We start from the raw sequence: 25,842 nt of genomic DNA on the forward strand, positions 1-25,842 counted from the left end.
TATAGATATATATGTAATGTATGTATAGTATGATTAAAGAAAGACCATAGAAGAAGACGACGACTTCTTCTTTACTTAGCGAGCAAGTGAAAACAAAATTATAAAATAAAAAGAAAAAGAAAAAGGAGAGCAGCATCAGCAAGGAAGGAATTAAGAAAGCCCAAAGACCGTCATCTAGTACATTCCAGAAGGATCGAAAATTAAATCTTTATTTTTTATTTTTAAATTATTTTCTGGAATTTGTATTTTACACGTCAGCATATATAAAAAGCAAAAACTTCTTCAGTGACATTCTTTAGATTCACACACAAACTCAATTCTCACAAAAACAATATAATCTTCCTCAAACAAAGAACATGATATTCTGAATATCCGGATGAAGGTTGTAGAAGCTTCTATCAAATGTAGTACAATTCGACGACGACGACGACGAAAACGATGAACGAGACTGAAACTCCTTCGCCACCTCCTGAAAAATACGACCCCTGTAAGCAACCAGGTCAGCGTAGTATACAGGTGGCACCAGCGAAACGGGCCTCGTACTACGTGCAAACGTGAAGCATAAACTATATATAAGCTTCTGTAATTCATCGGACGTGAACGAATTTTCATCCCACAGTACACAGTACCTCACCGCCTTGCTAGTCCCGATTCTTCCATAATGACTGCAGAGGTAAAAATCGAACTCAAACGGATGGACAATCTTCGTGTCTACAACAGTGCCAGGTGGCACATTCCCAGTGGCCCCACCATCCAGAACATTTTCGAGAAAGAGACGAGTCTGGTGCCTCTTCTGAGCTAGAACAAGAGTGATAGTTGGCTTGTAATTATCATCGCAGACGGACCTTTTTAAGTCGGATAATTCTTCGTTCAGTACCATATCGAATTGCCCGTCGCTCACACCGTCTCGAAAAACGACAATCTTCTTCGGTTTGACTTTGTTGACCTGGAAATAAGTGTTGACGAGATCACGACACATGGAACCGAATTCGAGAATCTTCTCGGTTCTGTGGTCTTGAGGGCAAACTCTTGCGGCATAGCGGTTCACTGCAGGCCAGTTCACTGTAGAGACAACTGCGGCAATCGATGGAGTTGTTGATTTCTTCGAGACTGGATGGTTCACATCGGCTCCAATGAACATAACATGATCTTCCTCCTCGAAATCAGCAAGTCTCTGAGTCAACTCAACATTACTTCCTCCGAGCTTTGCATTAATCTTGAGACACAGATTTCCAAGAAACTTTTCGTCTCCTCTGAATGCGTGACCAGACAGGCAACACTGAGTCACTACACCAATTCGTGTTTCCGACACGAACTTAAGGTACTTGTAGCCGTGATGTTTTTCCGCCATTACGCATATTATTATCTGTAATCTATTCGGATTTTTTCTGCTGGCTTCCTCGACGACACTTCGGAGAAGTCCTTCTAGCCTGTTGACCGAAGAGAACTCGCGCATGCCGGTGAAATGGCAAAGTACAGGCTCGTCCATATAGATACCTAAACTCGTGGATCGGTTTCTCAGATTCCCGATGAAGTCTTTGGCTCTCGAAGAATCAGAAGAGCTGAAGTCGATCAAGGCCCATCTTTCGATTTGTTTGCCCTCCACAACAGAGTTTTCAGCTATGTCCCACTGGCATTTCTCGTTTTCAACTCTTACTATATCAACACTACCATCTGGAGCACCTAAGTTCAAATCGGGTGGTGATATAACTCGACCTTCGACAGATGTCATGTTCTTGTCGATTCGAAGTCCAAAATTTTGAGTGACATCCCTGCGATAAAAATAAAAAATAAAATTTTTTAAAAAGAATTAAAAAATTCCGATAGAAAATCAAATTACGCAACTCACCCACAAGGTCCATCGTAAGCTTGCATCGTCTCGCAGATTGTTTTCCTCCTTTCTGGCGGCCAAGCCAGGCATTTTGCATCGTATTTATCCTGTGAAACTTCATCCAAAAGCTCTTTTCTGTACCGTTGTCCAACAGACAAGATACAGAATTCCATAGGTACGTGACTCGTCCGATTATTTCTGCCAAGAATCAAGCACGGGATATCCTGGTACACAATGTCCTTGCCATACTTATGCCTGAAGTACTGCACAAGGCTGACATTAACAGTCGGGTCCCTCCCTTTCGGATCGACAAAATCGAACCAAAGATCACGGGTGTTTTTGGCAGTCAAACCAGCTATGGTGAACCGCTGTTTCGTAACACGGTGAGTTACTCTAACAGTCAATCCTTTCAAAGCATGCGCAACTCTCCGCCTCAAACTCAAACCGAGGTGCATTCCGTCAAACTCAGGAATATTCTCTTTAAGGAAATCCATAACTGCCAACGGCTTACGAAACGCCAAAACCGAGCTGTCCAGGCACAAGGCCAGACCCTGCGACGTCGGTCTTAAAGTTGATTGGAAGCCTCGATACGCTGCGACACCGTGCTTAAAATCATCTTCCACGTTAAAACTGGACGAGTAAAAGTGACGATCGATGGAGATTCTATGCCTAGAAGGATTCTCCTTCATAACAAGATCCATCCCTTGCAGTATATCACGAGGCACGTACGTCACCTTCCCGCTTAAATAGTCTTCCAGCTTGGAAAGCTTTAGCTCATTCATTAACTTGATCGAAACGACATACGTGCGAGTCAACAGATCTTCAATATCGCAGAGCTCTACATTGAATTGACCGGTGGGCAGCGGCACTGCACTGTAGAGATTCTTTTCACCGTCGTATGCGGTTCGATTCAACGGAAATCGAGCCGGATCATCAAGGCAGAGTTTGTCTCTGATCAAACGTAGGTTCACCTTTTTCTTCGACTTTTTCACTGGTCTTTTTCCATGAGAAATCACTTGTTTAATATCGAGATTATAATGAAATATGGTGACTCTAGGGTTGAACCTGACAAGAAAATGGTTTGCTACAAGGTTAACCGGTCTTCCCCCGTGTGTACTGCCCGTACTGCCCACAGGCCGCTTGGCAGGTAAAATTTTGTTATCGGTATTTTCTGGAGGACCTGATTGAGGCTGCTTCGGTTCCGATTTATTCGGCAATTGAACGCCAACTTTGCTAGCATCTGTATAAGCCAGACCAAACTAAACACAGTTAAGCACACCAAATAAAACATTCAAACAAACAATAACAGGAAACATTAATAAAAAAAAATGTGTGAATATAAACAAAAAAATCCCATCACATTCATATTAAATTACTAGATAGCAACAAATTCAGTGTATATTTCTCTCTATGTAAAGCCAAAAGAAAGCATGGGGGAAAACCATATACTTGAAGGAAGTTGACAAGTCCTCTGATAGGGTGCCTCCGTTTCACCAGAGCCCCCAATGGCGCGACGCTGAATTGATGGCGGACGGGCCCCACCGTCGCCGCTACTCTCCTGGTTCCGGAGGTGCGGCGGCCTGTACTTCCCCGACTGCTGCTGCGCCGGTGGCTGGTTGTGGGGAAAAATAAAAATCTAGTGTTAGGGTTAGTGGTATTAGCAGAAGCAAAAGGAAAGGATACTCACTCACCGCCGCTGGGGGTTGTCGATCGCCGTCCATTCTAGTCGGAGAATGAGTGTCAGTCTGTCAGAGTTAGGGCGATTACATAAGGGGCGGCAGTAGTATTTTTAATTGGGTAAATTACGACAAGAACTATACTAAAATATTTTTAAGGTCCCTGTCGTATTAGTAATTACAGCCACACCCCTTATTTTAAATAATTACTGGTATTAAAATTCCATGTCATGAGGACCGATATACTCATACACACTATTTTGTCACTGCCTGAAATTAATAGTCCGCTAAAACACTCTCAGAATAATTTTTTGTCACTCACTGTCAGAAATTAATAGTCCGTTAGAACCCTATGGGAATAACTTTTTATCACCCACTACCTGAAATTAATAGTTCGTTAGAACTCTATCGGAATAACTTATTCAATGCATTGTTGCAATAAGGTTTCTAACAATGTTCCGGATCGATTTAATTACCGATACTACAGGGAGCTTAAGTGGTGTATAGCATACCTCATTGGTGTATGCTAATTTACCTTTTTAATTTTTAAAAGTGTATGCCAATTTTGTTATTTCAATTTAATTTTCCCTTCCACTCTCTCTCTCTCTCTCTCTCTCTCTCTCTCTCTCTCTCTCTCTCTCTGAGGAATGCACCAAAACTTCCTAACAATAATGAAACATGTTCTTTTTGTTTCCCCTTTAACTTCTTCCCTTCTCCAAACTGTTTATCAAGAACAATAAACAAATCTTGATCCACAAAACACACAATACATTACAAAAAAAAAAAAAAAACACTATTTTGATCAAGGAGGGAGTGTGTGAGAGTGAGGTACTCTTCACTGGATGTAGTCTTCGTAGTAATTATCACTAATCACAGACACAAATCTTTCGAGCCATGGCAGCTGATGCAGATCCTTCATCGCCTCCGCATACGAGTCTGTACAGCTCTGTGGAGATGTTCGTTCGTGATCCTCACCATAAGGATTATGGTGGTCTGTCAAACTGAAACCACCGGAAAGAAACCTCTGGATGAGTGCCAGCTGTGATCTCTCCTGCTCCGAATACGCATCCATTGTCATCATTGGAAGTGATTCAAACGAGTCCCACGACCACTGTTCCAGCTGCTGCGTCGGATGATAACTCCCCAATTCTTCGGTATATTCTTCGGAATATTCCTCGTCCCAAAACGCACACTGACATGTCTGTTGCCCCTCCACGTATTCCACCCCACACGAATAACAGAACTCGTGTCCACACCTGTGCACACAGACAAGGGCAAAACTGGAATGATCTTCCACAAAACTAAACGATTTCTATACGATTATATATGATTTTCAATTAATTTAAAAAAAAAAAAAAAAAAAAAAAAGGGGGTTTACCTGCATGTCATGTGGTAGCAGCCATGAGCAAGCTCGATCATACTCCGGCACTGTTGGCAACGCCTCCACCTTTTATTCTGCGCCAGACGATGCAAAGTTAAATCAGAAGCATCTCTCTCCTCCAACGGAATATTCCGGTACTCCTGACATGTCATCGAACAATGCCAAGGCACTCCACAGTCCACACACACAAAACCCTGACAAACAGGGCACTCCACGCAGCAGTTGTCGGAGTGACTCGATGAACTAGCCCTAGCAGACAACAAGCACTCTTTAGGATCAAACAATACCGAGCAACTCGGATAAGGACAGTAAATGCTGTTCGATTTGAGAATGTTTGCTTCGGCAAGTGCTCTCTCCAGAGACTCGTACGACGAAACGGGAAGAAACGACCTGCATTCGGAGGCGGAAATAGAGTACTTGCATTTCGATTGTGGGCATTTGATGGGGACTCGTGTAGAGTGTAGTTTGCCCTCCACGTAGGTTTTCATGCAGTGGGAACAGAATTTGTGGGAGCATTTGATCGTGAGCATCATCGATGAGAGCTTTTCATCGCAACAGATTGAGCAGGTTTCTGTTACTTCGTCTCCTTCGGTAGGAAGCGAGACTATACCCACTGCCACTTGTGCTAAATGCAACGCCTTTTGCAGATCAATAGAAGGGACTAATTTCAAGACGAAAGTTTCCATTTTGCTTGCTTGTTCCATGATTCTTTGCTTCAGTGCCAAAAGAAGAGGACTTTCAGCTACCTCGTCGTCTTGGATAATCTGAAAAGAGATGAAAAATTTTCAAGAAACAATTTTTAACATCGTGAATTAGAGGGTTCGCACTTCGCAGACAAATATATACTAATTCAGATTAAGGACACATTAGCAACATCGGAAAATTAAACCAACGGTTGAAGAACGAAATTTTAGGGCATAAACGAAAATCGGTCACAATGCACATTAACAACTAACATAAAAAAGTTATCAATTTCAAGAAACAAGTTTTAACAAATATATAATAGGCCAATTCAGATTAAGGGCACATTCGCACCGATTCAAGAACGAATTATTAGGGGCAAAAGTTTCCGACCTGATTATGCAAGATTTCTGAATCCGTAAAGGCGAAAACCTGGCTGATGTCATTTTGTACAGCCACAGATAAACCATCAAGCAAAGCTAAGTAATCCGCAACCAACTCTTCGACATAGAAATCGAGCTTTTTTTGGACTCGAATAGGAGAATCATTATTACATGACCTCTCCATGACAACCCCAACACCAGAAATCCTAGTACCGGAATCTCCGGGGCCGGTAACAGAGACACCCTTGAAATACATCTTCATAAAGTGTTCATCGAGATCGCAATCCGAGTCGATATCGGAACATTCTTCTTCTCTCTCCTCTAATTCATCCTCGTAATCGCAACAACAGCTTATGAAGTCTTCTTCTTCTTCTTCCATCTTTAATTTCATAGTTTCAATACTCGTGTACACATTTTCAGCTAAAACTATTTCCTCATCCATTACCCAGAATCTCTTCACCGCTTCACTTGTGTATTAATTTAATTTGAGAATAAATCGATTACCCGGAATCTTTTTTCACCAATAATAAATTTAGAGAAACAACAAATGAAAAATAAACAAAATTACTGTATAGCTTAAAAGTGTCGGCCGGCCTTCGAAGAAAGTTTATCTTCACACCGCTACCTCTGTATCAACATTCAAGAACAACCCATCAGCTTCAAGATCCAAGCTTTTACCCAAATTAAAAAAAAAAAAACAAATCATTTTTTTCTGCGAAATTAAGCACAGAAACGGAATAATCAACCAATAACAGAGAGATAAATTGATATACGCATGTGAAAAGAAAAGGATTAAGCTCGGTTGTAAAAAAGAAAATTAATCACCTGACAGCTTCTGAGAGAATTTCTTTAATAATAAATTATATATATATATATATATATACAAGTATAAAGAGAGGGATAAATTAGAACCCTAATCTGGCAAATCCTGCGTTATGTCTGCCGCAGAGGTTTCCTTTCCATAATTTTATTTTATTTTCTTGTTTTGCAGAGAGAGAAAAATCAGTTACTGTTGTTCGTATTTATAATAAGTGGCTTTTGTTTTTGCCAGAGTCACTTAATTAATTAATTACTTTTTATTTAATAAAAGTGACGTCCGATAAAAAAAATGATAGCAAATATTATATTAAATTGCTAATTAAATCCCTTTAATTATCATGAATTATTTAATCAGAAAAATCAATAATGGATGAGAGTTTCGTTTTGGCATTAATGAATGAAACAGCCTTGAATTATATCACAGAGACGGCCTGTAGCCACAGTTGCTGTGGGCCAGACTTTTAATTTTTTTTTAATAAGTGACGTGGCAGGTTGAGAGAGACGCGGGTGCATGATATTAATTTGGAGGTTAGCGTAGTGTGTGAACCCCCTCATTTATTCCGTTCACATGTTTGTAGAAATGACGCATTAATTGGATCACGGAAAAGATTCTGAAAGAAAATAAAACTAACCGCAGCCGAGGCACATGCCTTGGCGTTTTTCCCAAGCATGCTAAAAACGTAAAATTCCTTCCACCTTTGACTTTCAACGCCATCTCATTTTATTTTTTACTACTGATTATTATAATATTATATAATTCTCCACTGCAGCGATTTAATTTAATTTTATATTGATTTTGGTATATAAGTAATAAAATAATAATGATATAAAAAGATAAAAGAAGATAACTCTGGTGTAAGAGTGTCAGTACTTTGGTACTAGAATTGTTTGACTAATCTGGTTCCCTTCATTCATACAGAATAAAATATTAGCTATTATCTGGGTTATTTCTATTTTGTAATTAACTAGGTTTTGCTACTTTTATTATTTAAGGGTAAAATTACACACAAGTGATTTTATATGTGTACTTTAGTGGGATTTTTTATTTATTTATTTAACTGTAAAATTAATTTTAATATTTTTTAATATTAATTATGAAAATGATGTCGAAGTCGAACTGTTAACAAACACATATTTTAAAAATATAAAAAATAGTGTAATAAATTTTAATAACATTGTCTAGTAAAAAATGGACACTCGTTTGATTCACTAAATAATATATGCTTGATCAATTAGCCCAAACAACACTATCAAAACTGTACATTAGGTGTGTGTATATATACTAGGGGGTGTTACCGCGTCACACGCGGTACATAATGTCCATTGTAGATCATATCACATACTAAAACTCGCAACAAGTTAAAATGGATTGATGAGTCAATTATTTTTCCAGCATTTATAATGGTTTTTCATTAGATTAGATCTTCTAAAGTTTGAAGCTTTACTCACAATGTTTACGCACCAGATAACAAAATAGGGATCCAACAAGATACACAAATGACAAATACATCAAAGACATAAACATCAACAAACAAACTAAATTCACCTGCATAGAAACTGAAAACACAAAGGTGTCATTGCATATATTATATACAGAAAAGAGAGGCTCTCACCCAAGTAAGCTGGAAATGAAAGCAAGGACGGACAATTCAATCATGAAAACAATACCTAAATCCATGAAAGAAAAACCTGATGTTAACACACACACACACACACACGTAGAAACACACGAAAAAAATAGAGAAAAATATACCCCTCCCTCCTCTTGCCGAAAGTCGGCTGAAGTGGCCTTTCATTAACATTTTCAAAAATATCATCAAGAAAACAACAAAGAAAGACAAGAACTTAATGAACGCAAATGTGGAATAATTGGGAAAAAATGAGAACAAAACAAAGGTGGAGATCAATCACAAAATTAATACCTAAATGCATGGAGATGGCCAGGATCACGAAGCCCTTGTTGGTTGCCACCGAAAATGAAGATGGCTAGAATCACGAAGCGCTTTTTGGTTGCCGACAGCAATGTAAATGGCTAGAATCACGAAGCCCTTGTTAGGAAATGTGTTGAACTTTCTTAAATCTACCAACAACCAATCAATCTAATGGGAATAAATGTAGCCATATGTACAACAAATTCTAGTAATTTAGACATCACAATACGCTGCTTTGAGCATGAAACATTTACGGCTTTATTGCATCACAGATGCAGCATTAATTTTGATAAACAATTGTATAGACTGAGAACCTTAAATACATTTACCAAAATCATAGAGAATTTTGCAATTTGGAAATGAACTCCTCATTTTACATCTATCAACTCACCAATTGGATTCTTTAACCTGAGACTTTGCAAATATCCATGACAAGAGGGGGGCTATTGGTGTTGCATTATAGTATATAATCTGGTCTCATTCAAAGTAAATCATTTAAATAATTTCATTTAACTTTAAAACTGCCACGACAATCCAATTTCAACCAGCCAACTAACAAACATGTATGTACACGATTAAATTTAACAAACAAATATTATGGCCAATTTCAAAATTCTAACCAAAAGGGTTTTGATCAGATATGGATCACTTGTGAATGTTCTTGAGTTGACGAGAACATCGGCAAAACCAAGTCAGAAATAGATAGAGTTAGACTGGTACCCCAAAACAATACTGTCAAACACCTAATAATCATCTCTCTTTCCTTTCAATCTACAAATACACATTTCAATATATAAAGTACACATGCGCATAAATACATAAAGTATCAAGAAAAAGAGAGAAATATACCGATGAATCCATTAACAAGCCTTGAAGCTTTTTCGTGGAGGGATCTCGCTTGCCACCATACTTTCGGTGCTAACTGAGAGAGAAAATAACAGATAAAGTGAAGCGAAAATCTAATGCCAATAAAAGTCACATCAAATACTTATTAAATGGGCTAACGAATACAAGAACTGAGATCCAAATGGGCTAGAGACAACAAAATTAGATTTGGACGGAAGGCAAGGATCCAATTACTGAGGCACCTAAAAACACCATTATACCCTTTCTATATACAAGCATGTATTACCTGATTTGGACGGAACGCAAGGGGATAGGGTTGACGGAGGCGGAAGGAAGAACTCATCAGCGGAGCACTATACCACATATGAATATACCTGCAGTCAAAGTCTTTCCATTCATTAATACAATAAAAATTAAATACATTACCAAACATGAAAAAAGAGAGAAATATACCCATAAATGATCTTGCGAATGGAAGATTGTAGTCACCTTTCACAAAGAAGTTTATGAAGTCACCCAAGATTAAAATTGCTACGGATGAATTGTTTTAAGGAACTTTAAAAAAAAAATCTTCATAATACAAAGGCATCAGACCATCACAAAGGATTAAAATACACATCAGCATATCAACTAAATACATAAGCAAATTAAATTCATTTAACCAGAAAATACATAACCAGATTCATTGCATAATATATATATACAAGCGAACAAATACATAGCGAAGCAAGAAAAAATAGAGAAATATACCCATAACTTATCTTGCGAATGGAAGGTTGTAGTTACCTTCCTCTAGCATTTCCGAAAAATTATAAACGAACTCGCAAGAACCTGACAAAACCAAAGGTACCAAAAAAAATGAATGAAGAGAAAATAAAAGAAAAAAAAAACTGGATTCAGAAGAAAACAAAAGAAAAAAGAAAAAAAGATCAAGCACAAAAAACAATCACCTTTATCCTCAAAAAGTAAAACAAAAATAAACATACATATATATACAATCAAAGAAAGGGAAGAATAACTTTCCGGTAAAATCGAGGGAACCTTTAGCATTTTGAAGATCATCACGCACCAAAGAATTGATAAAAGAAACCTGTAAAAAAGTGAAGGCCGTAAAACTGGATTCAGAGAAAATCAAACCAAAGGCATATAATTTAGACTTAAATTAAAACAAAAACAAATACAGCTGTAGCACAAAACATGTATTCAAATTTACGAAAAGTGAGAAAAATAACAACAAAAAAATCCAATTTTACATTTTTTAAGAGAAAAATGAAAGGATGAAAAGCTGAAGAAAGAACAAGATGAACAAGAGAGAGAAGGCAACAAGAATGAAGTGAAATGAGGAGAAATAAAAATTATTAGCCTAGCTACTACTGGCAAAACATCAACAATGAGATGACATGATAGAAAAGCCGTCAGAAGAAGTGAAATTAGGGCGGCCGGTGCATGTGAAAAGCCAAGATAATTTATGATGACTTTTACGTTTTTTACAAAACGACGTCGTTTCGTGTGAAAATTGATAAAAAATAAAAAAAATATAAAAACAATATAAAGTTTAAGTGAAATGGTAAGGGGGCGACGTTGTACAGCGCGTGAGTGCGAGTGGTTATTGTTTTAAAGGAAAGGAAAATAATAGAAGGGCCCCACTATTTTTGGACGGACCAAAAATACAGCACTAAATTTAAATGGAAATTAATTTGCATCAACTCTTTGGGCTGGGAATATTCACTAAAAACGGTGTCGTTTCCTGCTTTTTGGTGTGAAAAGAAAATCAAAAGTATTTACATGGGCACTATTCATAAGAGCACTACATCTTTATAGGTTTGTAATATATATATATAAAGAAGAATCTTTGATAAACAAATTTGGTGACACTTGTAATAATATGTTTGGTAAAAGTTGGTGGTATATTAGGTAAGAATTTGAAAATAATAGGAGGGAAATTTATACACATCTGCACATATAATTGCATTATGCCATCATCAATTATTGTGTCTAAAAAAATGTCATTATCAATTACCAATTATCAATCATCATCTCTTATTTAAACTTAATCTTTTTTTTTTTATATAAAGTATTATTTAAATTTAATCTAAAAAATAAAAAATGGGCTGAAACCAGCAGCCAGTCCAAATAAAATTGGGTTTCTACAAATATTTAAAAAAATAAAATAAATAATAAAATGGGCGAGATTTAAGCCCAAACAGCCATAAGAGACATTCCGCCGGCGCCTAATAAAACAGCAAAATAAGCAAATGTCTGAAGCTTAAAACTCTGCTGCAACTTAGCTCCCATGAAATCCGCCGCCAATAAATCCACCAGCGCCATGTAGTTCAACAATCCGGCGGAGCATGCATTTAGCATCCCCACCACTATCAGCGCCGTCGGACTGTTTTCGGAGTACACATTCGACAAACCTATCCCTAATGCTATCCCAAACGGCGTCGTCGAAGAGAAAAAGAACACCATTATCGCTTTTGTTCTCATTCCGTATTCCGCCTAATTAACAATACCATAAATTAAATATCTTTCTTAATTAATTAATTAATTGTAAATTACAATTATGTACCTGTAAAATGCAGCCACCTAGACCCATCCCTTCAAACAGCTGATGAAAGCAAAGGGCGGCGACCAACGGCCGTATTGTACATGGGTTGTCTGAAGCCCCCATTGATAAACCAATTACAACTGAATGCACCACTATTCCGAGCTCTAATACCTGCAGTTAGTCGGACATCTACAAATTAATAGTGTCGAGATTAACAAAATTCTATTAATTCACGAAATATTATACTATTATCCAAATAATAATCTAGTAGGTTTTTTTCGAGTCCGAAGAAGAAATTATTATTTAAGCGATGTTATTAATTTATCAATGTTCTATTTTACATTTTCTCTCTCACCTCCTTAATAGTTAATTAATTAATACTATTTTAATCATTAAATTAAATATTTTTGATTAATTACCTGTGCGACGATGCGGTAACGAAGCAACTGTGGAGCATTATCGTTAAGGTTAACGGTTCCGTGAAACCCATGTGTGTGGTCGTGATCCTGCGATTCCAACTTCCCACCGTTATTGTTAACGGCGTTTTCATTAGTACCGCCGGCGGCGGCGGGGGATTTCGTAGTGTTATTCTTCCGGTAAAAACTCATGGCGTAGGAGTCGACCATGAGAGTGAGCACGGCGGAGAGCATGGCCACGAAGGTGGTGAACGGAAACTTCTTCCATGGGTACTCCGGCAGACATTCCGACGTCAGGCTGTCGAAAGAATCCGGCAGCACGTGCATGTATCCCGTCGCTAAAATAACTCCCGACGCGAACGCCTTAACCAGCACGAACAGATCTCTGTCCGGCTGCAGAGATGGCACCGCTCGTGAAAAAAGTGGCAGACAAACTCCGATCGTACTCGTCACCAGAATCGAAGCAATGGCGATGAGTTTCAGCTTCAGCGCCTCCGGCTTGTTCCTGCATTTTCCGGCGGTTCCTGTGATGCAGGCCGGCGGCAGGGTGGCGGTTTCTGATCCATCTCCGGCGGCGAACGAAATGAGGTTGACGACGATGAATAAAGAGATAAATAAGAGCTTTGTTTGGAACTTGGCCATTGAAGAATGTTTTTTTTAATTAATATTCTAATTCGTTTTTGTTGTTTCAGATTTATGGTGGTGAATTTGATAATCACGAAAATTTAGAGGGAGGCAAAGTGACGTTTATGCCCCTGACGAGTTCTTGATCAATGAGTGCATTTGTGTGTTAGTGTTAACGTAATTGAATGGAAATTGGAAGGGTGTTTTGGGAATAAATAGTATTTTTTGGTCTGACTTACGCCCGGCCTGTGGGACATGTGTGGGTCATGGGTTTAACCTCGTACTTGTGAGCTCCTGTCTCAGTCAGATTGTACTTTTTTTGCATTCTTAGGATGACGTGGCATTACCTACGTGGTATTGAAATAAAAAAACAGAAAATGAAATAGCATTTGTATATTTAAATGGCCCGTGGGAATTGTTAATGAAAGGCCTAGTGAGCGGATTTGTAACGAATTAAAAGCCCATCTATAAACGGGCCCAATTTGGGCTTTTTGTAACAAACTTAAATTTGTTGATTTTAATATGAAAAGGTCGCCCGAGGCCCAGAACCAACGTAACATCCGATTTCATTAGTCCTACTTTCATTTGAAAATAATATTTATTTTATTTTTGCATTTTGGGTTGCTATAACTTTTTTTATGAGGGCAAATTAAGGTCAGTGTAATGATAAATTAAAAAGAAAAAAATCTCTCATGTTTTAATAATTACAATATATGCATCGTTTTACACATTCACTCTTGTGATGTTAAATTTACCTTTCAAAGAAAATATTTTTTTGTAAGATAATACATAATTGGGGGAGGTGGTCGTAATTACTCAAACAGAAGAGATTTTTCTTTCTTCGTAATTTCAAATTATCTCAGAAGACTGACCGTAATTTGCCATTTTTATTAATGTCGACAAAAAATCTAACCCCCAATCACCCGAAATACAATTGTTCGCAAATTACACATGAAATTTACAACAAAAAAGAAAATGATTATTAATTAGTGAAGGAGAGGAGATACGTAGGTTCCTTAAATCTAATTAAAAAGAAATTGAATAAACACTTTTGGTGGTACAAAATCATCATAAACAATTGACAACAAACATGAAAAGTGGGAAAAGGGTTATAGAAAAAGAAAAAGTATGTCTATCCAGAGACCAAGAAAAGAAGGCAATATCTCTCACTTGGTGTGATTATTTAATTTAATTTAATTCATCCCACAAATTATCATCATGTCATCTTTTATTCCAATTCTCCAACAAGAAAGAAACAAAGTAAAAAGTAATTTTGAAACTATTGATTGTGTTATGACTTGTGACTGTCCACTACACCTTTTTTTTCTCTTGCAGAATATCTCCTTTTTCTTAATAATAAATAAAAAACATTGGATATCACTATCATAATTGGTAAAAGAAAATATTCATTAATCCACTTAGACAACCACCTTTTGTTTTAATGTTGGTGTCACAAGATTATTATTATTATTACTTTTTTTTATTTATTTTTTGCTGTACTGTGAAAAAAGTGTAGGCATAATGATGAATGGTAGGAGTTGGGTTTCCACTAAGTGATTTTTGTACTAAGTGATGCAATCTGGTGTGCTTCTTTATGGTGTGGACTGTGGAATATGATGTCTCAACCAACCGTTTTGTATATGGTACATTAGATGAATTAAAGTGGGGTTGATCATATACAATATCTGTATATAAAATAAAACATACAATCTTATATTTAACTCGTTGGATAATTATTTATATAGTTCTACGTTGTAAAACCACTCGCTACTTTTCACCAGATTTAGCATCTCATAGACCATCGACCAGCCATCTAGCAACAAAATTATTAGATTCCCACTAAATGAAATATATAGATTATAGATTGCACAAACTAAATGAAATTACAACCAATTTTGGGCGGTGAGAATTATTCGTGTCCATCCACTTTTATTATTTTTTTCTTTTGTTATTGATTTGGAATTTAGGAAAAATGAATTATAGAAAATGGGCAACTTTTGGTGAATAAGAAGCATTTGAGTAGGGCCCACAAAGTGTGATTAGAAATGAGTAGAGAAAGAAACATGGGCCAAGAAAACTGGGATTCTATTGTTGGGTCAATTATATTATATGTAGGTGGGAGGGATAATTAATGTGTGTTTTCGGTTGTCAATTTCTTCGGCTGTTGGCTGTGACATTAATTTGTTAGGTTTCCTTTTTCATTACAATTAATTATTTGTCTTCTTCTTTTATTTAACCATATATCTAATCACATTAATTTAAACATGACATAATATTTAATTTTTTAATTATTATTAATATTAACGCATTATTGAATGGATAAGAATTTTCATTTATTGGTGGTATATAAATAATTAAATAGAAAGACATGATTTTTTAATTTATTTTTAATCTAGATTCATAGTTTGTGTTGAAATTGAGTCGGGTCCACTTTTAAAACAATCAAAAAAAATAATTGAATTCAAGTAACATAAATCCCAATTTTCAAAATAGAATAGTTTCATCTAATAATACGATCTAGAAGAAAGAAGAATCAAAGATTTAAAAGTCAATAGGGAATTTATAAGGGTCAAAATGTCCAATAAAGAAAAGTGTGGCACTAAGAAAAGGAAACTATGAAGAATTCAATATAACTTTTAGTGCAACCAAAGTTTGATTCTTTCACAAGAATTTGTTTACAATACATACACTTGGAATCGAATACATATGTAATCTTTTACAATCGGAACAAAGTGTACTATAGTTAAAAATTGGAACGAAATTGCAGTACATATTAGATTTTGATTTTTAATCTGATTGATAATTTCCAATTTTGCCCTTAGTGTACCATTCAACTTCATTGTATTTGGCAAATGAGACAATTCTCTTTCAAAGCACACGCGAAGCTTAGACTTAATTGAGTCAACATAATTAGGCAAACCAACCACATTCCTATCATGTATTAAAAAAAATTGAAATTTACTAGCTGATATTTCAAATTGAAAGTTATTTAATATTCAATTCATACTTGACTCCTAAATCTTGAAAAGGACCGACGAAAATTATATTTTACAAGCTTGATTTCTTAACGAACAAGTCACGAGTTCGCTAATTCGTCAAGCAACATCCATTAATTTTGATGAAATTAAACGTCCTTTTGATAGTTTAATTAGTGTAGATTAATCTTCTAACCATACGCTAATCGAATCAGATTAGTTTAACCTAAGATTAAAAGAATATTTATGGGTACTTTAAACTTTGTGCTGAGCATAGAGGGACAAAAGTGTCCCAATAAGTGGTCCTTACTCCATGCCACAACTCTCTCTCTCTGGATTGATGTTTGTTAATTTGGCATTTAGTGAACTCTAATTTTGATTAATGAATAATATAAAAAAACTAATTAATGGTGACATATAGCTAACAAACATAGATGTGGAAAGTAATTGTACTACTCTACATGAGAATGAACCTGCCCTAGCTAGTTGTAATTAAATAGAATCTTAAACTAATTACAATATTAGTAATATTATATTCATTATCCAGATTTGATTTTTTGTAATAAAAAAAAAAATATTAGATGCAGTGTAACAGAGTTCTGACAGGGCCCACAAGGAAGCAGTAGGGCAGTAGGTACCGGCGTTGTTTAAGGTGTTTTCCTCGTCTTCAGAAAATCGGTGTAAGTTAGCGTTGATTACGATGCCACCACAACAGAGAGCCAGTCCTCTCTAATATGCGCCTACTGCAATATCTCCAGTTTTGTTCCCCTCACACGTTGTGGGACATCAATCACTACGGAATCAATTTTAATAATTTTAAAAATTATAATAATACCTAACTATTTAATTTTTCGTTTAAATATTTATTAAATTTTCGTGGAAGTGGGGTGTCAGAATCTGGGCTGCCACATGGCACATGCTCATCTGCTCACTATTTTTATGGTTTATGGATATTATAAATGATTTTACTATATGATTAAAATTAAAGATTAATTGTTCAATCCATATTCTATGGTGGTCCATTTCCCAATTTTGGACTACGAATATTGATCTGATTTTAAAAGATAAGGCCAAGAATAAATAATAAAATTCAAAAAATTAATACAACGAGCTTTACTGCCATAATGAAATAAAATAAAATAAAGAATATGATTGTGATTTGTGACAATCAATATTTACATCCTTAATGATTGTCTTTTATGATAGTGTGAAAAGAAGGATAAAAATGCCAGATATAAAGTATATGATTATTCCTGGAAAATGACTTCACTTCTTGGATTCATTACCAAGCCCAGTCCACTATTGATATCCATGTGCAATTAACTAATTAATTAAACCCCCTTTTTTTATAAATAAATATTATAAAAAAAAAGATTAATGTTTGTTTAATTATTTATTCAAAGATTATGAATGGATGGTGGAAGGCTAGAGGAAATTCCTATAATTTGGACTTTTCGTGCGTGTCATTATTACATATAGGAAATGCAGTGCAAATAAAATCAAATAATGGAAATTGAAGCCACCAGAATTGAATTAGCCACAAACTCACATGATTTGTATTGATTGCAACCTATTTTTGATTACATTTTGAATTGCTGGTTTTATTTAAAATTTGGGGAGATGATTTGATAATGATTTCATATAAATTGGATTTAAAAATCACCCTAATTGAAAAAAAAAATCAGAATAAGAGTTAAGAAATTGAAATATATGGTCAAATCAATTGGTATACAATTTTGACTTAACTCAATCCAAATGCAAGCGCCAGGGTTTTCATTCCATGTTCAAGATTGAGTGTCCAGTAGTTAATTACAATATTCTCCCTCGGAACTTACTTCATTGTTTTTATATTTTCACCTTTAATTACTAAATGTAGAGATAATTATCTTATCCATTACTGCTCTGGTAATTTTTCATAGAAAATACTAAATTTTCCAGGCGAAATAAAATTTATTTATTGAATTTCTTAACTTTGTGTGCATGTGTCATTTTTGTTATGTAAATAATATACAAGGACTTATAGTAAATTGTCCCGTTTTCATAAAAATACTTTGAATCAACATGATTACAATAATATAAGAAATGTTAAAGACAAAATCCACTAATGTAAGTAGATTAATAAGTGCATCAATAATAACACACGGCCAATTATATAAGTGTAATAAGTAAATACAGACTCTCGGATAATAGCTTGAAATACGACAAATGTATATCACGCTAGCCTAACGATGTATGACAAACTCGACTGAGTCACCACAGACACGAACTTAAGTGAGTTGACACATACTCGTTTGAGTCAACCGCTAAATCATCCCTTACGGGACAGTGCATCAACGATCTTGGTCCCTACTTCGGTGGTCCTTGAAATTTACTAACTTATAGTACCCTAACCAATTTTGGCCTAATATATTGTAATTATTGTGGGTAATTAAATTATACGTCGATTGTATTAAATGAGTAGGACAATGACAATTAATGACCTTGTTCGTATTAAACATCTGCTGCAGAGTTGACATGAGCCAATGCGCCCCTATACACGAATTGACTATACAATAATAGTGTACATATTCACGGGTTAGATGTGACAAATAGTCACAATTAAGTACTACTCTATAGTTTTAAAATTAAATAGTTACAATTAAGTACTACTCTAGTTTTAAAATTAAATTAGGAGACGTGACTTATTTAAAAAAAAATAAAAAATTCATTCTACCATTTTTTCTCTCTCTCAATTACTTAATTCCTTATTCGAATAGATAACTGTAAATTTTAAATACTAGCAATTAATACATCGTTTAAAATTACATACATTGATATGGAATAATTTATTTATTTTGTTTTGGACCAACAATAATTTCATCAAGTTGGTCCTTGGATTCAATAAGTTGCTTTCACATATAAATCGCCATTCAATTAAATTTAATTCATTGCCGGAAAAAGTTAGGAGAAAAAACTGGTCCACTCTCCCCCTTTAATTACCCAAAAACAATTCTACCTTTTTTCAGCATTCTTTATATCCAATAATAACAGTAATTATTATTATTATAATTAATATATTTAATTTCCTTTTCAAATAATGAACGACAAAATAACATTAACACGTACAAGAAACGCTGACGCTATTGTTCTCGTAATGAATGCCCACTATGCATTACATTGACGCACCTAACAAACAATTGAATAGGACCACACACAGATTGATGTTATTTAATTTTTAATATATCCAAATAAATAAATTTCCCCAGCAAAAGTTGACAATCTGTCTACCCACGATTATTTCACAAGTTTTTGACTGTTTAATAAAGTTAAAAGATATAGCAGTATCTTTTATAAAGTGACCACGATAGCTACAAAAAAGAGAAAAAATCTTTAAATAATAAATGTTACGAATAAATGAAATTTTATAACCTTAAACTAGGAAAGAATTAAATAATTTTTAACAGCTAAAAAAAGAATTTACATTTTTTTTATTGCTGGATATTTTTACCTTTGACCTTTTCTTTTTACCCTAGACTAATAAATAAATTATTAAAATTAAAGAGATGTATTAACATGCAATGTGGCGTTCATGCTAGAGTTACACACAGGGCACGCTTGAAGCTGTTGAGATCCGCTTCCGCAAACGCCGCACAGGCAAAGGTGGCGGCACGGCAGCAGCAATACGCACGCCTCTCTCTCGCCGCACATCTTGCACCGCCTGTCACTAAAGCAACTATTGTTATTATTATTAATTCCGTCATCCGTTTCTTCCGCCTCTCTTCCGTAATCGCTGCTTCCGCAGCACGACTGGACGTCTTCGTCGGCGGCGGCGGCGGCGGAGATGCGCTCCTCGGTGCCGATTTGTAGCAGGACTTGTTCGAGATTGGTGCGGAGGGAATTAGCGGCGGCCTCGTTCGATTGGGCTAAATCTCTCCATAGCTGGTTTTCAAGATAGAGGCTCTTCACTTTTTCCTGAAGGGCGAAATTAAATTTGCTAATTCTCTGGATTTGATCGTCTTTTTCTTTTAATTTCTTCATCACTCCTTCTCCGATAGCCATTGCCAACAACCTTGCTTGCTGCTTTTGCTTCTCTTCTAATTCCAATTTTATTTTCTTCGTCTGCATAAAGTAAAATCAAATCAAATCAGATAACAAATCCACGGATTTTTTTTTAATTTAGAAAAAAGTGAAAAAGACATACGTGTTGGGAGATAATGGCATCAATATCCGACTGGTATTGCTGGATCTGAGGCATGATATTTTCACCGGCGGCGAACTGTGATACACTGTTGTTTTTGGGGGGTGCATGGTAATTCGGTGAGGACGCGTACACTTGATGATTAATGGAATCTCTTGAACGCTTTCTGTGTGGAGCAGAAACATTGTATGTGAGGCCGCTATCTGTGTTGACGGAAGTTTTCGCCTGAACTGAATCGCACACCGCCGTCTGGTAATACGACTGATTTTCCGGCAACGGAACCCCAACGAAACGCATCTGCTGCTGGTTGTATGCAGAATTCACGTTCCTTTGATTTGAAGGATTCAACATAGACATAGACATAGACTCTCTGCAAAAATTAATTCAGAGATTAATTATATATAACAGGGAATTCTAAATCATAAAACAACACAGGAATTGAGAAGGCGAATTCGTACCTGTTTGTAGTGAGTTGTGATGGGAATAGATTGATATGCCTTGCTTCAACTGCCATTAAAATCGGCGAATTCGTGTTCTAGTTTTAATTCCGGAGAGAATTATAAAGCATGCAGCGTGAATAGAGGTGGCGGAGTCTAGAGAGAGAGAGGGGTAGAGAGAGAGAGAGAGAGAGAGAGTAAATGAATTTGAGGGGTGGAGGGTTGTGGTATTTATTTAAAGCGTTTTGGTGTTGGAATTTGGAAATGGTAGAGAGAGAAAAGAACCCTTCAAAAGTTGGGAAAGTCAATCAGTCTGTATTTGCCTTGGATTTGGACAATGCTCTAATTAAGTACGTCTGATTAAATTAAAAAGTAAATCTCGTAATTAAATTCCCCAGATAAACAAGGAAAAATTATTCAACGAAATACAAAATCTTTCTCAGCTCTACGGCATTAAATATTTTCCCAAATTCCTACAAACCATAATTAAAGCGTGATTATCGGTTTCCCTACCCCCGTAACGGGTCTCCCTCCCTTCGAGGGGTAGTTTAGTAACTTTGTCAAATTAAATGCGATAATTAGTGGGGGGTGACGTGGCTGTGAGTTTCGATACGGTAACTGACACCCTGGCTCTACGCCACGTTGCTATTGCAGGTACAAGACCCCACGTCATCGTACGCTAGCGTTCGTTCGGTCAAGTCTTCTTCCTTTTTTTTTTCATTTAATTTAATTTAATAATAATTATTAGATTAAAAGAGATGTGGTTCGGAAAACGTGAGGGTGTGGGGGCCCACGCCGGAAGCACGTGCGAGGTGTGTATGTGCGGGCAAATGCTGATTTAACTTTTTTTAAAATGTAATGAGGGGAAAAGTTGGACCACCGTTGAGTGGGACCCACGGGTATTCTGTTTCCATCTGCGGTTTCCCGGTTTTGATACCTTGTCGCCATTCCTTAACTGGGCGTGTCTGTGTCTCTGGCTCTTTCGACAACCGTGCATACGTGGGGATTTATTGCGTGCTGCGCTGGTGCACCACTTGTGCGTGTACTCATTACCGCCTTTTAATATTTTCGCAACTACTATCCAAATTAAAAAGAAGACTAGTATTTTTCTTTTCTATTTATTTAAATATTTAATAATAAATCACATTATTATTATTCATATTTAAAAAAAATATAGAAAAAGAAAATTGTAGTGGACACCCAGCAAGGCAGCCTATTTTTGCGGGGTCAGAGAAGCATGGGGTGAAGTAAAAGCCAATTGAGATGATGTTAATGATGATGAATAGCCAACTCCTCGTGTAATAGTACTACTACGCTATATATAATAAAAGAGAAAAAATTAAATAAAGAATAAGAAAAGAAAATAATAATAATAATAAAAGAGTATTTGTTTTCTTGTTTCCAGAAAATAAGAAAGAAAAAAATAAATAAATTAATTAAACAAAATGGCATGGGCCTTACTGTTGCGGGTCACGCCTAGCATCACTATCCTCTACATAATTCCACACCCCAACAAATTATTTCGTGGCCTAAATCATGCATTTTATTCCCAAGAAGACAAACCTCTTCAATTTTTGGAAAAGACATTTTTATTTAATTAAATAAACAAATTCAAACTCAATCACAAAATCGTGTTGTCAATTATGATGCACACATTTTTGAAATGTTTATTAGACCAGATAATTCAAATTCATTCAATTAAACAATACAATTCAAATAAGCAACTACCCCAAATTAATTAAAAAATAAATAATTATATTTATTAGTAGTAAAATGTAGTTTGACTACAAAACTTAAATTGAATATTTTCAATAAACAATTGAATTGTTAGTTCCATTATATATCCCCATGTGACGTTGTAGACATAAAATTATAATCGGGTCAGCCATTAGTTGTCAATAAACATATTATTATTATTATGAACAGATGTGAAACAATACATGTAGTACTATAATTCTAATGTACACCTAACACTGCAATAGGTACTATTTTAATTTCAACTTGTGTAGTTTGATCAATTATCAACAATTAGAATATCAACTCCTGTGATTTACTTCTAAGTTTTATACTAATAATTGGTACATCACATGCAATAGAACACGTATCTATATGATATATTTTTGGTTAATTGGCTGTTAAATTAATTTAAATAAACACATAAATAATATATTATATGATTCTTATAAAACAATATAATTATCATACTTTGAGATGAATTTAACTACAAGTAGAAGTTAAATATTAACATTAATTTGTGGGTGTGTGGTATGCATGTAAACCTAATGTATGATGAGAAGGTTATTCTTCTAGATTAATGATGGTTAATTATAATCACATGGTATTCCACTCTGGCTGCTAAGTAATCTTTTTTTAATTAAAATAATAGTAATGATGATCAATGTACATATATGGTTTAATAATTGTGGCTTAATCAACGCTAATAAACTATAATATCCCATTTTGAGTGGTTTTGCCCTAAAGATTAGGATTAAAGTGGAATGGCATTGTCAATATTTCATTTTTTGTTTCCTTTTTAATTATTTATTTAATTATTTGTGATGATCTCCATTTAATGTGCGCATGTTCACCAATCAAAAGAAACATAAGATTAATCAAATGCCGACAAGATATCTTAGCGTTTTAACAATTCTTTATATAATAATAAAGTGATGTGTTCATCCCTTTATTTATTTATTTTTAAATTTAATTTAGCTTTTGCTTAGGTTGGTATATGATTAAACTTGAAATTATAAAATCCTGCTTTGTGCTGGCCTAATTAGTGGAGCAAGAGATTGTAGAGTTAAAACGACTCAAATTTAAATTCTCCTTGTGTAGTTTGCAAACTATTGCGTACAGTAAATTAGATTAACCCACTTCTATATAATTAAATTATAACAATTTATGAAATTCTAAAATATATATTAACTAGTAATTCACCCGTGCGATGCACGGGATCAATTCTAAGTACAATTTTTTAATGACTAAAACACGACGATGAGGTAAATCAAACATTTTTATGAATGAAAAGAGAATGTTAATCGGCATGGGAGTAACATAAAAAATGAAAATATGTTTTAGATAAAATAATCGAACGAAAGCTTTGAATAGTTGATATATATTACGATATAATCTAAAAAGTTTAAAAACAATAGCAATTCCATTTGATTTAAGTACCGATATAAACAAAGTACATGACAAAAGAAAATATGAAATACCAAAATTGTGATATAAAAATTAAGATACATTATTTGATCCAAATTGTACAACTTTCTCGTCCAATACACTCGTATCCTTAACATAAACTTAATTCTCAAAGTAGTGATTTAGAGCATATGCATTAACATCGCTTATAACTCTCTTTGCGAGTAACATGCACATTTTTCGTTGTTCAATTGCAATCAGTGATACACATTACTGAAACATAATCACCCAAAAGTGTAAAAAATAAATACAATTTGTACTAAATCACCTTTATTAAAAAAAAAACAAATTCAGTGGAGTATGCAATAAAATTAGCATAAAGTGCAAGTAAACTAACACGGAAAAATAATTATACAAATAAAAAATACAAACAACAAATGTATATTTGAATCACAATATACAATTTTCTGATGTACATTCATATTCCCTGAAAAACTTCCTAGTAGACATTATTGTAAGTAATATTAGTCGTCTATTCCTGTTTGATGAATATTTTTATGCCACCTATACTCTTAACTCTCCATATTACTACGTATAATAGTCCATGACACCTCTACTCTTAACTCTCCACATTGCGACGTATAATAGTCCATGTCACCTCTAATACTATATTAATATTCATCTAATAGTAATACTAATATTAATATAAAAATCAATATTAATACTAAAATCATTACTAAGAGCAACTCCAATGCAAGAACTAAATGAAGTATCAAACTAAAAAACCATCATTTTTTCTATAAAAGTATCAAAGTATTATATCAATTATCAAATGAATATTTAATGCTCCATTTTGATATCTCCCATTGGAGTTGCTCTAAAACTAATATCAATATTAATACCAATATCAATACCAATACTAAAACCAACACTAATATTTATACCAATACCAATACCAATACCAATACTAATACAAATGTCCAATACCAATACCAATACCAATATCAATACCAATACCAATACCAATACCAATACCAATACCAATACCAATATCAATACCGATACCGATACCGATACCGATACCAATACTAATACCAAGACTCATACTCGTACTCATACTCATACTCATACTCATACTCATACTCATACTCATACTCATACTCATACTCATACTCATACTCATACTCATACTAATACTAATAATAATATTCATATTCATACACATACACGTACGAATACTCATACTAATATCAATATTAATACCAATACTAATACCAATACATATACCAATGCTAATACCCCAATACTAATATTAATACTAATATTAATACTAAGCCGAGTCTTCTTGACTTTTTGAGTGTTCTGCTTTATCCGATGTTTTAGCAGCCGCCACCTAATACTGATATTGATACTAATATTAACACCAATTCTAACACATTACTAACACTAATACTAATACTAATACTAATACTAATACTAATACTAATACTAATACTAATACTAATACTAATACTAATACTAATACTAATACTAATACTAATACTAATACTAATACTAATACTAATACTAATACTAATACTAATACTAATATTAATACTAATACTAATACTAATACTAATACTAATACTAATACTAATACTAATATTAATACAAATACTCATACTAATACTAATACTAATACTAATACTAATACTAATACTAATACTAATACTAATATTAATACTAATACTAATGCAAATACTCAACTATTATTAATACTAATATTAATATATACTAATGCTAATACTAATACTTATACTAATACTAATAATAATAAACCCATTATAATACTCAAAGTTTAAATGTTTTATGAAATTGAGTCACAATACATTAGAAATTTAGTATTTTCCCCCAAAAAGTAAAAATGTACTTCCTCAACTTAGATAAACTTGTTATCGATCGTATGCCGACATAATAACCATCTGAATAAAAACGAT

At 34.6% G+C, this 25,842-nt stretch overlaps 5 protein-coding genes across 32 annotated transcripts; all 5 read right to left on the bottom strand.

Annotated features, from left to right (window-relative positions):
• Positions 1 to 191: 191 nt before the first annotated feature.
• LOC105950949 (protein argonaute 2) lies at positions 192 to 3,649 on the bottom strand. The gene is made up of 4 exons (XM_088811347.1): positions 3,523 to 3,649; positions 3,281 to 3,443; positions 1,850 to 3,071; positions 192 to 1,772 (listed from the first exon to the last, which is right to left on the bottom strand). The coding sequence occupies exons 1-4, from the start codon at positions 3,550 to 3,552 to the stop codon at positions 344 to 346; spliced, it is 2,844 nt and encodes a 947-aa protein (XP_088667473.1). The 5' UTR covers positions 3,553 to 3,649; the 3' UTR covers positions 192 to 343.
• A 665-nt stretch (positions 3,650 to 4,314) lies between these two features.
• LOC105950925 (RING/U-box superfamily protein) lies at positions 4,315 to 7,206 on the bottom strand. Of its 4 annotated transcripts, none has more exons than XM_088811348.1 (4): positions 6,778 to 7,206; positions 5,963 to 6,579; positions 4,886 to 5,652; positions 4,315 to 4,763 (listed from the first exon to the last, which is right to left on the bottom strand). In XM_088811348.1, the coding sequence occupies exons 2-4, from the start codon at positions 6,392 to 6,394 to the stop codon at positions 4,343 to 4,345; spliced, it is 1,620 nt and encodes a 539-aa protein (XP_088667474.1). In that variant the 5' UTR covers positions 6,395 to 6,579; positions 6,778 to 7,206; the 3' UTR covers positions 4,315 to 4,342. The 4 variants fall into 4 exon arrangements, with proteins under 4 accessions (XP_088667474.1, XP_088667475.1, XP_012829759.2 ...); XM_088811349.1 differs by having other exon boundaries at positions 6,865 to 6,985; XM_012974305.2 differs by having other exon boundaries at positions 5,963 to 6,573; positions 6,778 to 6,943.
• Positions 7,207 to 8,155: 949 nt separating this feature from the next.
• LOC105973935 (uncharacterized) lies at positions 8,156 to 11,022 on the bottom strand. Of its 25 annotated transcripts, XR_016029189.1 has the most exons (8): positions 10,802 to 11,018; positions 10,486 to 10,638; positions 10,002 to 10,438; positions 9,835 to 9,922; positions 9,552 to 9,624; positions 8,694 to 8,803; positions 8,525 to 8,560; positions 8,156 to 8,439 (listed from the first exon to the last, which is right to left on the bottom strand). XR_016029189.1 is itself a non-coding variant. In XM_088811917.1 (6 exons), exons 2-6 carry the CDS (start codon positions 9,910 to 9,912, stop codon positions 8,421 to 8,423), a joined length of 312 nt encoding a protein of 103 aa, XP_088668043.1. In that variant the 5' UTR covers positions 9,913 to 9,922; positions 10,002 to 11,017; the 3' UTR covers positions 8,156 to 8,420. The 25 variants fall into 25 exon arrangements, 1 of the variants encoding a protein (XP_088668043.1); XR_016029191.1 differs by lacking the exon at positions 8,525 to 8,560 and having other exon boundaries at positions 8,156 to 8,328; XR_016029185.1 differs by having other exon boundaries at positions 8,156 to 9,473; positions 10,802 to 11,022.
• A 659-nt stretch (positions 11,023 to 11,681) lies between these two features.
• On the bottom strand, positions 11,682 to 13,162 carry LOC105950968 (fe(2+) transport protein 1). Its single transcript, XM_012974356.2, has 3 exons — positions 12,516 to 13,162; positions 12,118 to 12,267; positions 11,682 to 12,047 (listed from the first exon to the last, which is right to left on the bottom strand). Exons 1-3 carry the CDS (start codon positions 13,152 to 13,154, stop codon positions 11,742 to 11,744), a joined length of 1,095 nt encoding a protein of 364 aa, XP_012829810.2. The 5' UTR covers positions 13,155 to 13,162; the 3' UTR covers positions 11,682 to 11,741.
• A 6,364-nt stretch (positions 13,163 to 19,526) lies between these two features.
• Positions 19,527 to 21,154, bottom strand: LOC105950924 (E3 ubiquitin-protein ligase BOI). Its single transcript, XM_012974304.2, has 3 exons — positions 20,747 to 21,154; positions 20,292 to 20,658; positions 19,527 to 20,209 (listed from the first exon to the last, which is right to left on the bottom strand). Exons 1-3 carry the CDS (start codon positions 20,800 to 20,802, stop codon positions 19,646 to 19,648), a joined length of 987 nt encoding a protein of 328 aa, XP_012829758.2. The 5' UTR covers positions 20,803 to 21,154; the 3' UTR covers positions 19,527 to 19,645.
• Positions 21,155 to 25,842: the final 4,688 nt, after the last annotated feature.

The sequence above is a fragment of the Erythranthe guttata genome, chromosome 13, assembly GCF_056151865.1.
Source record: "Erythranthe guttata isolate IM_541 chromosome 13, IM_541, whole genome shotgun sequence".
Taxonomy (NCBI): Eukaryota; Viridiplantae; Streptophyta; class Magnoliopsida; order Lamiales; family Phrymaceae; genus Erythranthe; species Erythranthe guttata.

Bases quoted from the DNA above. Each gene is read 5' to 3' on its own strand.
- LOC105950949 (XM_088811347.1), bottom strand. From the start codon at position 3,552: ATGGACGGCGATCGACAACCCCCAGCGGCG. The intron at 3,444-3,522 runs GTGAGTGAGTAT...CCCCACAACCAG, and splicing joins ATCGACAACCCCCAGCGGCG to CCACCGGCGCAGCAGCAGTC. The intron at 3,072-3,280 runs GTATATGGTTTT...TGGCTTATACAG, and splicing joins GACTTGTCAACTTCCTTCAA to ATGCTAGCAAAGTTGGCGTT.
- LOC105950925 (XM_088811348.1), bottom strand. From the start codon at position 6,394: ATGGATGAGGAAATAGTTTTAGCTGAAAATGTGTACACGAGTATTGAA. The intron at 5,653-5,962 runs GTCGGAAACTTT...ATCTCTTTTCAG, and splicing joins CAGAAATCTTGCATAATCAG to ATTATCCAAGACGACGAGGT. The intron at 4,764-4,885 runs GTAAACCCCCTT...CTGTGTGCACAG, and splicing joins TGCTACCACATGACATGCAG to GTGTGGACACGAGTTCTGTT.
- LOC105973935 (XM_088811917.1), bottom strand. From the start codon at position 9,912: ATGTGGTATAGTGCTCCGCTGATGAGTTCTTCCTTCCGCCTCCGTCAA. The intron at 9,621-9,834 runs GTAATACATGCT...TCTCTCAGTTAG, and splicing joins TTGCGTTCCGTCCAAATCAG to CACCGAAAGTATGGTGGCAA. The intron at 8,561-8,693 runs GTATTAATTTTG...TGTTAATGAAAG, and splicing joins GGCCATCTCCATGCATTTAG to GCCACTTCAGCCGACTTTCG.
- LOC105950968 (XM_012974356.2), bottom strand. From the start codon at position 13,154: ATGGCCAAGTTCCAAACAAAGCTCTTATTTATCTCTTTATTCATCGTC. The intron at 12,268-12,515 runs GTAATTAATCAA...GACTAACTGCAG, and splicing joins GTTACCGCATCGTCGCACAG to GTATTAGAGCTCGGAATAGT. The intron at 12,048-12,117 runs GTACATAATTGT...ATTGTTAATTAG, and splicing joins TAGGTGGCTGCATTTTACAG to GCGGAATACGGAATGAGAAC.
- LOC105950924 (XM_012974304.2), bottom strand. From the start codon at position 20,802: ATGGCAGTTGAAGCAAGGCATATCAATCTATTCCCATCACAACTCACT. The intron at 20,659-20,746 runs GTACGAATTCGC...TAATTTTTGCAG, and splicing joins TCACAACTCACTACAAACAG to AGAGTCTATGTCTATGTCTA. The intron at 20,210-20,291 runs GTATGTCTTTTT...TACTTTATGCAG, and splicing joins ATGCCATTATCTCCCAACAC to ACGAAGAAAATAAAATTGGA.